Raw genomic sequence first — 13,223 nt, forward strand, 5'->3', positions numbered from 1 at the left:
AACTAGTTGAAGAAGTTCTTTATGATTAAAAAAGTTGGTAGCCCAGTGGTTGTTCACACATTTTTCTGTCTCTTCTCATCTGTATGAATGTTCCTGTAACTGTATGTTACAGGAAAGAACCAGCTGTATGTTACAGCTGGTTCTTCCCAATGTATAACAAACTAGCTCAGTTCATCCCCGTCTTAAGGGGAGACCTTGGTCTTGATCATTTTTCTGTCGTCTCTCATCCAATTTATATTAAATTCTCACGCCGAGTATAGCTTATTGTGCTAAGCATAAATGTAAGCTCACTGTTTTCCTATCTATTATAGTTTTTGAGAAAATCTCGACTCTATCACATGTTTTTGCCCATCTTTTCTACAATGCCTCCCTTAACACGGTAGGGACTGCAACAAAACCATTCTTATGATTTTAGCGCCATTCTAAAAAATGAGTAATTCAAGTCTGCCAACTAGAAAGTTTCGTTTTCTAGAGATATTAGTTTCACTGATCACAAAAAAACAAATTCTCAGGGAACAGGAAAAGCTTCTCAAAATGTGCCTGTAAACAGCCCAAGCCTGAAGCCTTGAATCGATGTAACTATATAAATGTGCGCTTTTCGACTGTAGTAATTAGAAATATGGTGTCTGCCACTTATAAACCGAGAAAAAAAAGATTTGAAAAAACAAACTTTTTCATTTTTTTTTGTTCGAGATCTTTTTTTTTTCCACTTAAATAGTCTTCTTTTAAAAAGTATACTCTTATCAGTTTGTAGAACTCCTAAGAGATACTGTCTGAAAGTGGCATTTCTGTAACTAAAATATTTTTCCCCAAATAAAGTATCTAAAAAATATTATTCCGGCTTGCAATTTGGGTTACTAGTTCAGATGTGGCTACTAATGCATCGAATCAATTTTGAGGCAACTCGGTGACTGTTGAAATTTTGCCAAACTAACCAACTTTTTTAAACGGCGTCAATAACTCGCCAAACACCGACGGGCATCGACCGCCGGCCAATGCTGCTGGCCCAAACAAGAGACGATCCCCGCCTCGGTTTGCGTCAATCGCGGAGCCGCCGTCTTGAACGCGGCTCCCTCGAAAATATTGTTGTGGGAACTTTGAGAGGAAAGACATGTGGGAAACAATGGAAGGCAGGAAAAAGACACACGTGAGGTGCAGAAGGGAAAAAGGTGGCTGTGCCACGTTTTCCGGCTCATAGGCTGCACTGCCTGGGCTTTCGCGTTTCTACGCCTGCACACGCTCTCTCTACGGGCACAATTCCTCGAAAGAAAGCTTGAGAAACGTCCTCATAGTTGTTGCCAGTTGCCCGAGGCCTTTCTGAAATCACGGGAGACGCTTTTCCAGTCACCACAAATGTTGAGACAGTCTGCAATGGAGCAAAAGGGTGTTGCCCGAGATTCTCGACGCAAGTACCTCGGCGGGGCCAAGACCCCGTTGGCAATTGTGCTCGCTCTACACTACGCAACAAAATGGCGGCACACGCGAGATAATCGGGGAGTGTCAATACTCTGACCGTAGCTGATTGAGGGCCTCTACTCTGAGTGTTTCTCGTACAGCACGAGTGTGGCTGCTTGCCTTTGTTCTTAAAATTGCTATGAAAACTGCCACACGGTGCTCGTGTTCATCGCTCATGTGTCCTTTGCTTAATAGTTTCTATTAGACAACTTCTCGGCCCGATGAACAAACTTAAGTTTGCTTTGAGTTGGCATGTGCTGTCTAAAGAGTACACGATAAACAGCATTTTTGAGGGATAAATGAACTTACACAAAACATTTCACAAATGTTTCATGTGTGGCATACCTGCTTATAATCAGTAGGCCTATGTAGAGGAAATCATCAAATATCTGCTTTGTATGTGTAGCCATTCATATGGCAAAGCATAATTTTATTTTGCATCCTATGTAGATGAATTCCTGATACTTCATACAAAATTTGCGGTTTCCTGGAGTCTGAAATAATGAGTCTATTGCATTTGTAAGATTGTGCCTCCGAACCTTAAAAACAGGTGGCGCGGAAAGATGACTCAAATAACCTGGATACTAATCTGGTGCCCATTCGTGCGTGACCAAGACATCTCGCGTCCGAACAGTCGTGTGCAAGTGCTTTTTGACTGAGGAATTCCGAGGTTGTGTGGCCTACGAGAACCTGAAAACGTGCCACTTTGTGAGCAAACTCCACAGTGGGAACAACGGAGCCATGAACAACTTTCTTCCTTCACCCGATGCAGAAACACGCGAGAGGTCTGGCTGAGTTTTAAAAGACAAACTCGTAGAAAGGTTTCGACCTTGCGAAGCCAGACATCCCTTACATCGTCCAGAACTCGTGCCACAATATGTGCAACGTTGGTACCATGTCGGCACATGCTGGCATTACGTCGGCACACCTTTGCATTCTACTTCGGAACACGCGCAATTAGGGTCAGGAATGAAAGAACCATGCCTCGTCTTTGCGGAGAGAAAATTTTCGTGGCCCTCTGGGAGTTTGGTTGCAAGATTTCGCACCAAAGATGCCCTTTTGAGAAGTTCTTTGTACGATGATTATCTAGGACTGAAGATATACAGTTGTTGATCTCTCTATACAAATTTGTTAAAAGCTCAGGAGTCTGAGAATAGATTTTGAAGGAACCCTCGATACTAGAAAGATTCCATCTCTTGCGAACAAGGATTGTTTAACACCAACAGCCACCGCCACACTTTTAGACTGTACAATCAACTTACATGCCTGGTACGTTTGACCTCTACGAGTTCTTTGGCGTGGCACACTCACGCGTTGGACGTGAGAAGAACATTATGCCGCCGCCGTCTTAAGGTAGCCCTATTAAGGCGTTAACCGAAAATGCTGAGAAAGTTTAAACTTCCGAGGTTAGTTTGAATGAGGCATGGCAGACAACAGGGCCGGCTTTGTCTATTTTCTCCTTGGCAGAGTCGAATAAAGTCGAAGTGGGAACAGACGAGCTCAGAGATGGAACGAGTGTCTAGATTTCTGGACGTCTACATTCTAAAAATAGTCGAAATCGTCCTCAAAGACCATCCTCCCGTAAGTGGCGGGAGGAATAAATAGCTGTGTGGCGAGGAGCAAGGACTGGCCCGAGGCCGACTGATTGTTCTACGAAGAAAAAGTTTGGAGGTCGCAGGAGGATCAACTCGATTGTGCATTGACGAGTTCTCGAGGATTGAAACGCAAAGGCCGAGAATCTGCGACGACTCTTTGGGCGAGCTCTTCTGTCGGGCAAGGCGGCATAAAGATTAGTCGGTCCTCCGAAGACTGCTTTAAATGCTGCAGCCGAAAGAGATGCAAAGCAGCCGCAGTGTCAGCCTTACAAAATCCAATGAAAGGAACTGCGAGGACTCATTTCCTCAACGAACGGACAAAACATCCTCTCCAATTTCGAGGTACAGCTCTGCGGAAAGCATCCATTCGAAGCTCGGAAAAGCGTGTCAGGTTTTTGTTTTTCGCATTAGACAGAGGAGTATAGTAGTATCTTCTTACCAAAGGTCTCGCAGATTCTCGGTGTATTGTGCGCCCAGTCGATGTGCTTGGAGTTACGTCGCGTGCAGAGAACGGCTTGCGGGTAGTGCAGGTCTACGAAGGAACGGCGTGTTCGACGTGCAGCCGCCGCTGAAGCGGCGTTTGTTCCATGCTTTACAAATGTGCATGTTCATGTTACAAATGTGCACGCTATTCACAGACTCGTACCACGTTCGAACGCCGCGGAGCGGCCAGCTACAAAACACCCGCGCGAACGCAAAAGAATCGAAAGCGACTTCTCAACAATTAACGAGCATGTATGCGAAGCACCGCAACAGACTTCACTGCAAAACGACACCCTTGCTAAGCTTTGTTCTGCTAATTCGTCGCTAACTAACCTAACTAGCGGGCTAAAAGCTTTAGACCGTCGACTGGGCTACGGGACATCCTCACGTGACGATGAATGGCTGGACTGGCAATAAACCTCGCAATAAAAACTCCAGCAGCATCTTTTTTTTTTTTTTTTGGCAATGCCACAACCTTTTGCTGGTTGTGACCTGGTGTACCTACAGCGAGTCTAAGCTACCTAGATCGACCTCTGCTGTTGCTCCATTTGATCGCGTGTAGCTGATTTTGAAGCGGACCAATCAGAAGCTAGACCCCGTTTTCCCAAGACGAGTCAGCGATGAGACGCCGAATCGTCGAAAAAAAGGGTGTTCTCTGTACAAACTTCCATTTTGGCCCCTCTTCTCTATGCTTTGCTTGGACGTGCAATCGACAAGAAAATTTTGGACACGGGAAAACAGGACGCTGGAAGCAGCTTGAAAGCAAAACCAAACGAAACGCCGCAGCACCTGGCACGATTTGAGTCGTCTGCAACCAGCCAAAAAATCGCCGCTGTTGCCAGCACGTTTGCAGCCATTGCGTAAAGACAGCAAGGAACAGGGCGTGGGCGTCGCGACAGAATACAAAAGCCGGCGGAATGTCGGAGTCGCACGGGAAAGCAGAAAGAGCCATGAAAGAAACGAACGAAATGAAAGACCTTCAACGCTTCACAAAAAGGCACAGTCGCAGCCGGAGGTTTGAAGATACAAGAAACGGTTTCCACGCCGGGAAAAGCGAAACTCATCCGGCGGAAACCACCGCCTGTCGGAAGCCCAGAAAAACCGCCCGCGATAATTTACCAGAAAGAAGTACCACGCGTCCCGCCACGCCCAGCGTCAACTTGCCCATGCCACGTTGTCGAGGCCAGCGTGGCTTCTACACTGCTCTGCGGCCCCCCACACTGCTTTGAGAGCACGTGGCTTTGTCTTGTATTCCGTTTGCAAACCTTCTCGTGCAAAGAAGACGCAAAAGAGCCGCACGCTTGCACAAGTAGCTTCGACAGCGAAAGAGCACAGCAGAAATCGCGCTAGCCTGGGCAAGGTGGCATGTGAAACTTGCCGCCGAGTGTAGTTAGAGGCAAATGAGCGTTTGCACCACCGGAGAGTACCATGTAGTGGACTCCGCAAGGAGTTTGGGTCCAAGGAACGAGCCCTCCAGCACCGGCGAAAGAGTGGTGTCGTGAATGGCGGTCGGTTGGCAAAAGGGAATGCCTCAATGTGAACAGTTCCTTGCGATCAAATTTATGTGGTACAACTGCTTTGACAAAAAATGAACGCATAGAAATGGAACAAAGGTGCACTTGACAATTTTCTTGTGCATTCGAAATGCAGGTTTAATTAGTGACACGTGTGTGAAACAATTTTTGAACTTTGACCATTGTCATTCAGTAGAGCCTCTCTCAATGAAATAGCGATGGCCGATATAAATTCAGTTGCGAGCGAAACTTTGTTATAGTGAAGATTCATTATAGTGAAACTTAATTATGTTAAAATATAATGAAACTTCATTATATTGAATGTTAATATAATTAAACCTTATTATAAAGTGAATTATAGTGAAACTTTATTTTAGTGAGATTTTATTATAATGGGCCTTTGCAGTAGTATAAAAATTAAGTGGGGGATATTTATGAAAAGTTTGTTATCAGGAAACCTTCACTATTGTAAAGTTTTATCAAGGCTTTAGTGTAGCCAGTTAATATAATTATATCTTTCAGTGTGGCACAAGCTATTCTGTTTCTTACCCTACCTGCGTGAGCCGAAAGGTTTGCAGCATTTCAACTAAATAAATAAATAAATAAATAAATAAGACCACCGTTCACATCACCACTCTCTCCCAATCCGAGGGCCCAAGTCAAGCGACTTGGCTTGGCTTGGAACGAACCGTCAGCCAAGCGGGGAGGTCAGTATGCGAATGCAGCCAGGTATCGGCTAGCGGCCTGGTGTGCATTGGCCTGCGGCCGAGGCAGCGACGCAGCAGACGATCTTGGCCGGCCGTCGCCGCAAGCCGTGGCCGTAGCCACGGTCGACGCCGGCTGCAGCCGAGTCGTGGAGTTGACCTGCACCGCGCCGTGTGGTAGTGTGTTGGTGGCGGTGGTGCCGGGCTGCGGGTGCAGGAAGAAGTAGCGTGACACCGTTGACACCATGAACCCTTGGCCCATCAGCATGGCACTGCTGAGGTCTGTGGCAGGAAAGTAGGAAAGGGCACCGCAGGTCGGTCAGGACGGCGTTTCGGGACTCGAGTGCCGCAAAATGCTCTGCACAAATCGTAGCCTTTTATATGGGGAGGGGGAGTTCTCGACGCCAGAGCTGGCCACCACAACTGGGAGAAATAGAACAACAGAACACGGCAGAAAGAGGACAGAGGTTGGTGGTAAGCTCGAGGATCTGCCGGCACTCCCCGAAACTCTCCTCTTTCTCTTCTTTGTTTATTTGCAAAAAAAAAAGTTATCTTTCTTTTTGCAATTACCCTTTCAGTTTTGATCTAGCTTCTTTTCCCAGTTCCTCAGTACATTCTCATACTTCCACAAAGAGGGGACAGGAAGCAGCCAGTCGTTCATATTTTTTTTTCTCTTCCAAGATACAAAAAAGAGAAGAACAGTAGTTCGCTTTGCGACACCAGTGTGGCGCTTCCTTCGAGATGCTTTCCCTCTCGCCTACCGCTCCTCCTGCCTCTTTTACCGTGACCTGGCCGTCTATTATCCTAGCGCCAAAAGCACAGGCTTTCCCCTATACAGGAGGCTATGCACAAACACACTAAAAGATGGCGGGACACTGATCATCTCTACTGTAGTAGGCTGGATCGTGGATCGGGAGTATGTCGGTAGCACCACCAGCGGCCGTTGCTGGACACCAGGCAATGGACGCGAGTCTATAGGTGAAACACGAAAGTAGGAATGTTGAAGCTTCTACGCAGTGTTGGAAGGCAAGTATTTTGTGAAGTGCTGCGATCATCATGTCGGGTGTTTGTAGACTGAATCGCTATTTGTCAAGCATTCGAATGCTGCTTGAAAAAATAAAATGTGCCAGAGCACCACTGACTATGCCGGCGTCGCTTGCTTCAATTGCTAAATAAGTGACACATTCTACAAATGAACGACACGCTCCGAGTTTTAGTTTGTCACAAAAGCCCTCCCATTGCAGTTCAAAGCAAAAGCTTGCAGCAGAAGTACTTTGTACGAGAGCTTGAAACTATGCAAATGTCACCAGTAAAGGCCTCCTAACTTATCATCTGCTAAGCTCTGATGACTTTGAGATCTCGAACGACTCCACACCGACTCTCGGCAACTCTCGTCTCATTAAACCGCATCACCGTTTAGGTACGCCCAACGAAGTCTCAAGCCTCTACCCTTAACCCTGAAACATTCACTTAAAAAAAAGACTGGTATTCTAATGCTTTTGATGTTGGTGCCCAGAATATTAACTGTCATTCCCAGAAAACACGATAGATGTTTCATCGTGAAGAACATCCTACTAAGGTAAGATATTTCAGTTTTTCCCATTTCTCCCATAGAGTCTCATGCATTAGCTGGTGTCAAGCAATGGCTGCCGGTGGTGCCGCCCGACCCCGGCAAGACAAGTCACGATCCGCAGTCTGGCCTACTACGTCGAATCTCGTTAATTCAAACTGGAGGGGGATCAAAAATTTGTTTGAATAAAGCAAAGTTTTAATTGCCGGGAGTTTCCTCCCATAGAGGCGCATAGGATGGGACCTGCATGTTAGTTTGAATTACCCGAAAGTTTGAATTAATAAGAGTCTACGGTACAATAGAGGTCAGTGGCGCTGCATTCCCTCATAGCTGCCTACGACGAAATAACACAGTGGCACACTGGTGCCTCCTGTTGGAACCCTAGACACACTTTCAATCTGCGTGTTGTAGTACCCCGAATCATTGCTTACCCCACCTTTTGGGCAAAACATTGATTTCCAAAAAAACATGGCCATTGCCTACCCCCAGAAATGGTCTGCACACCCCGTGATCCGCGAACATCCATTCTCCTCGAGTGTCGCAGAGCCGTAGGACATACGCGATAAAGAAAAAATGAAGCAGAGAAAGGAACTTTACTTTTTTTTGTCCATTCTCCCCGATTCTACCAGAATGTCGGCAAATGTTCGAAGGAAGGAAAAAGCAGAGGAATAACAAAATGAAACTTTGTTTTGTTGATAAACTAAATTCAATTTATTTGCCCCCCAAAAAAATTCAAAAATCCCTAACACAGGCAGTAAGTCAACCCTGAATCACGAGGTCAGTGAACACTTAATCTGCGGAATTCGACCGCAGAACATAAGATTAAAGGAGACTGATAGGCGAGGCAAAGGGAATAGATAACAGAACCACAGAACGATGATTTCTCTCGTTCATAACTGAAAGAAACTTCGACTACTCTTTTCATTCTTAGGATTACTTCCGAGCCAGGAACACTACGGTTTCGGAATGTGCTTTCACAGAACCAACATTCGCGCCGCGCTAAATTTTGATTGATGTTGCCTGGCGACGTTCGTCGCAGGCGTGCAAACGACATCCTCCACGACGGGAAAACATTGTTTCCTGGGCTGACTAATTCGAGCTTCGAGTTCAGCACATCTCCCACGTAGCCGTGCTGGATCTGCGCGGCAAGATGGGCGTTCCTTTTGGCCTTTTCTAAACTTTTCCCGCTTACCTGCCGAGATGTCGCCCACCCCACTTTTATGAATTTTAGGTGGGCGAGACCTCGAGATGCTATGGCGCACGTTTCTACGATTTCTTGTGCATCATTCTTTTGTCACGAGCTCGAAATAATTTTGACAATGTTCCGAGCGACTATTTTTTGCAGATGGCAAGTGTGCAGGTTTGATGTCGCAAACACTGTAAAACCTTCGGCCAAGCTACGTGCGGGTCGGAAATGTTCCTCGATTACGCGACAGTTGGCTCCATCGTGCCCTCCCGTCGGAAGCGAGGGAACGCGATGCATTTAGCGTAATGTCCCAAGAGATAGCGCACATTTAAGCAAAAGCAAATCGGGTGAAAAAGTGGAGTGAGCTAACTCTCAATGTGTGATCAAAAAAAAAAGTTCAAAAAAAAAAAAAGCTAAAATCAGATTTTATGACCTGCGAAACTTGCGATTTCAGGGATGGACCAAAGACGACTGACTGTCCTTCCCGGTCGGCAATGTTCGCGTATCCCCCGCTGTGGCTACGTAACACCATTTCTGCCGAGGTCATCATTTGGCCAGAACGTATCGTCCTGGCTGTTGGTGGGAAGAACAGAAAGAAGGATTTGTTTCGTCTTTTTGGTTGGGCCAGGTTGTTGCCACCCTGATGTGCGCAACCTGGGCACCGGACCGTACTGTTTGATCCTTTTACGTTTTTTGTGTCCTTTCCTGTCTTTGTGTTTGGGCCACCGAAAAATTTAGAGAAAATGCCCGCTCATAATTTGGAGATGTAAAACTGGGGGATGGGCGCTCCTTAGGTCAAAGATATGTAAAAATGTGTCCTTTATGTATTTTCTGAATGTTCCAAAATTGAGGGGTTGGTGGTTATTGCGGAATGGGCAGATGCTCGGTATTTTACATCATACTAAAGAGGTTGCTTGTCAGTAAATTTTCCGATAATTTCGAGGCTTGTCCTGTCTCCCTTTTGCCCATCTCGGGCTCTTTCGTAATTATGTTTGATTTACACCAGCTCGTTTGCAGACTTAGTTTTTGTTCATAGAATAATATATGCTGACCAGATAAGCAGGACATTTGGATAAACGAGGAAAGGGAAGAACTTGTGGTCAGAAACAAACGCGGAGACGGAAAGGGAAACGGCAAATTGAGAAAAGTCAGCATAGGACCTCCCAAAAGCCTCAAAGTAGTGGCCGACGTTTTGCTAAGATACAGCTTTTGCTGGGCACGATCTTGTAGCCAAAGTCAAATTTGGGGGTTATACGTGCCAAACCCACGAAGGGCATCTGACATGCCCACTGATGTCTATAGTAATAGGCTGGATCGCGGGTTGAGGCTTGTTTTGCTGGGTTGGGTAGCACCACCGGGGGCCACTGCTTGACACCAGCAAATGCATAGAACCCTATGGGAAAAACGTGAAAAAGTGATATTTTTTTCATGCATATTATATTTTGGCCGACCAACTTCGACAAAGATTTCTAGGAATTGTGAGAAAGTTTTGTGTTGTGATGTCAATACTTCTTGCACTAAAGATCTAGGGTAAAAAAACTCTTCTATCCTCCGTCGAGTCCCCATTCGCGGACTCCATCACCAGCCAGTGGAAGGCATGCCGTCATGCAGGCAGCCAGAAAAGTTTGCTTCTATGTTTACTTTTATGTTTTTATTTACAAAGGATTTCAGATAGTGTTTGAGGCATCGCACGGTGCACATGACACCTTGGTTGCGATTGTTTTTGTTTCTATCGCTTCTACTTATAGTTTGGGTCATTAATCTTGAGAAAAGATTGCTGGAAGTCAGCGGAACCCTGCTAAAGTCCATCGATGGTAGCAGACGACAGAGATCGGCACGGTGTTTGTGTAATTCAATAAGCTTCTCAATGATTATTGACAACTGCAAATTCTGTCCTACTATACCTGTGAAACCTCATAATAGTTTCTTTATAAGACACATCACAGGATCTTCGAAAAGTTTATTTTTATTTATTCCTCCCATAGACTTCCATGTATTGCCTGGTGTCAAACAATGGCCGCTGGTGGTGCTACCATCGGGCTACCGATCCGCGATCCAGCCTACTACAATTGAGATAAGTGAGCATGCCCTAGCGGAGAGCTGAGGATTCATTTTGACTACCTTGTTTCTTTGTTTTTTCATGCGACCAAAACTCTGATTCTGCTGCAACTTCTCCGGAACGAACCCCTGTTAGGCAGTGACACCTTGGCTGGGATTCAAACCAGCTAACTGGGAATCCGTAGGATGGCACTTTGCCTTGAAGCGGCAAACGGCACAGTCTCGTAGTGAAACGAAAGTTCCCACTCCGAGACTTCCAAAGTATCGCTTGCAAGGTCATTACCTAGTATTCTCTAGCATTATTTTTCAAGAAAATGCTGGTGACATGCATTGCATCCAGGAAGAGTAAAACTAAGAAGTAAATGCCTTCTTGTGGCAAAACAAACAAACCTAAAAGGGTGCCTTCTGTCGTCTCCCTCTTTCTCTTTTACTTCAAAAAGAAAAACATTGGCAGCATGCTCTGCATCAAGGAAACCTAACACAGAAAAGCAACTGAAATACTTCAATGTGTAGCGGTAAAACAAACACACCAGTGTGCCTGCTCTAGTCTTCCACTTATATGTTACTCTGTTCTCGTTTTATCCCCTCTTGTCTCAATCTTTCTCGTCCTATCCCCTTTAACTCTCATTCTATCTCCTGTTTTCCTTACTCCAATTTCTCTGTCTCATTCCATCTCCTCTCTTCCTTATTCTATTCCTTTCCTTGTTCCATCTGCTTTCCTTCTCTTCCATCTTGTCTCATCCTCGGCCTATCTCCTCTTTCCTGTTCTATCCCATTTTCTTCTCTTTGTTCCTTATTCTGCCCTCTCTTTCTCATCCTATCTCCTCATTCTCCTTCCATCCCCTTTAATTCTCATCCTATCTCATCTCTCCCTCATTCTATGCTCCCTTTCTCATTCCATCTCCTCCTTCTCAATCCATTTTTTCTTTGTCGTTCCATCCCCTCTTTGTCATCCCATATCCCCTTTTCTTCTTTCTCGTTCTACCTCGTCCCTTTCTCATTTTATCTTCTCTTTCCTCTTCTATCCCTTTCCTTCTCAGTCTATCTCCTCTTTATCCTTCTACTTCCTTTTGCATTCTATTTTATTTACTTCTCATTCTATCCCCTTCCTTTCTCATTCCATCTCTTTTTGAATTCCTTTTCCTTTCCTTCTCATCCTACCTTCTCTCTCTCGCTCTAACCCCTTTTTCCCTCTATACATTTTCTCTCTCGTTCTACCTCTTCTTTCTCTTCCCACCACCCCTGTTAAGCCCCCCCCGTTAGAGAGGTGGGAGGGGGACTCACAGACGCCCGTGACGACGGAGGCCACGGGGGGCACGCAGGGCAGCACGCCCGTGAGCCCGGCGGCCTTGAAGGCCACCAGCTGCAGCCGGGTCAGGGTGAAGTGCAGGTGGAGCAGGGTGAACTTGCGCCGCAGCAGCAGCTGCTGGGGCAGCGGCCGCGAGGCCAGCTTCACAAAGATCACAAAGCCGTACGTGCCCAGCAGGAACGAGCCCGCCTGTAGCAGCATCAGGTACGGCGACGCATTCGTCGCCTCCATCTGTGCCGGGGGGGGGGGGGGGGGGGTGCGAACTGAGGCCAAGACGCGCGTGGTGTGCCAAAGAAACGCCCAACTTCGCACGAGCTTGCCAATCCCAGAGGCCTGACTTGGGTCTAATACAGAACTGCTCCGTGCCACTAATACCAGACCTTTTTCGTTTGGCTTTTCTACAGCTCTTCTTTGGCTCGCCATATAATCGTTAGAGTGCCAGACTTGAGCCAAAGAGGCCACGCATGAACCGAAGAATCTGCAGTGAAGCCTAAACTTGGAACTTGTTTGGCAACTTAGGCCAGACGCTGTCGCATGAAAACCAAACCTAAGGTTAGGCTTAACTCTGGCATTCGTTTGGCGATTTAGGCTTAAAGATGCCAGATGAATGCCAAACTACCGGCAGTGAAGTCTAACTTTAGCACTTCTTTGGTGAATTATATATCCAGACTCTGGCCAAAGAAGGTAGTGTTTAACTCTACCTTGGCTCTTTGGGCTTTTTAAGGCCCTAAATTCCCTGACACAACCAGATGTTGGCCCCCAAAGAACTGAGGCATCAATTATATGGGTGCTTTTTTTAGGCTTTACAGATATGTTTTAAAAAAAGCTGCAAAACCTACACTAATGCGGTCTTTGTACATGAGTTGCATGGCCAGGGGGAATCGTGACAATGAGTCGGGTAATTAACTAAAATTTGTGTATCCATTCTTTTTTAATAGCTAAAGATAAACATATGGTTCCAACTAGAAACTTGCCGAGCATCATTGAAAATTACTAAATCAGTTAACTTTAGAAAGATTTGTTGGAGCGCATGGGAAGTGCGTCGTGGTTACATTTGGAAATACTTTTTTTGTGTGTCTAGTAGACGTGAGAAAGGGAAGCTTTCCGTATACAGTGATCTTATTTCAAACTCAAATATAATTCAAACTCATATGCAGGCCCCATACGAGTCTTATCATTAAAAACACTACCTATAACTTAAACTCCGCATTATTCAAATAAATTTTCGGTCCACCTCTAGTTCGATTTAACGAGATTCTACCGTAATTTAATTTGGCATACTTCGGGTGGCAACATTTAACCAGTGTTTAAAAATGGTGAACGAAGGCGCTTGAAATTTTAACAATTCA

The 13,223-nt window shown here is 45.7% G+C and overlaps 1 protein-coding gene across 1 annotated transcript in view; it reads right to left on the reverse strand.

Annotated features, from left to right (window-relative positions):
- Positions 1-674: 674 nt before the first annotated feature.
- LOC120836072 (organic solute transporter subunit alpha-like) overlaps positions 675-13,223 on the reverse strand; it is a 33,151-nt gene continuing 20,602 nt past the window's right edge. The window contains exons 7-8 of the mRNA XM_040207366.2: positions 11,850-12,105; positions 675-6,033 (exon numbers count right to left, since the gene is read on the reverse strand). Of these exons, the coding sequence (XP_040063300.2) occupies positions 5,756-6,033; positions 11,850-12,105 (534 nt within the window). The 3' untranslated portion in view covers positions 675-5,755. The remainder of the gene's footprint in view (positions 6,034-11,849; positions 12,106-13,223) is intronic.

This window comes from Ixodes scapularis, unplaced genomic scaffold, assembly GCF_016920785.2.
Source record: "Ixodes scapularis isolate PalLabHiFi unplaced genomic scaffold, ASM1692078v2 PGA_scaffold6__148_contigs__length_123643588, whole genome shotgun sequence".
Lineage (NCBI taxonomy): Eukaryota > Metazoa > Arthropoda > Arachnida > Ixodida > Ixodidae > Ixodes > Ixodes scapularis.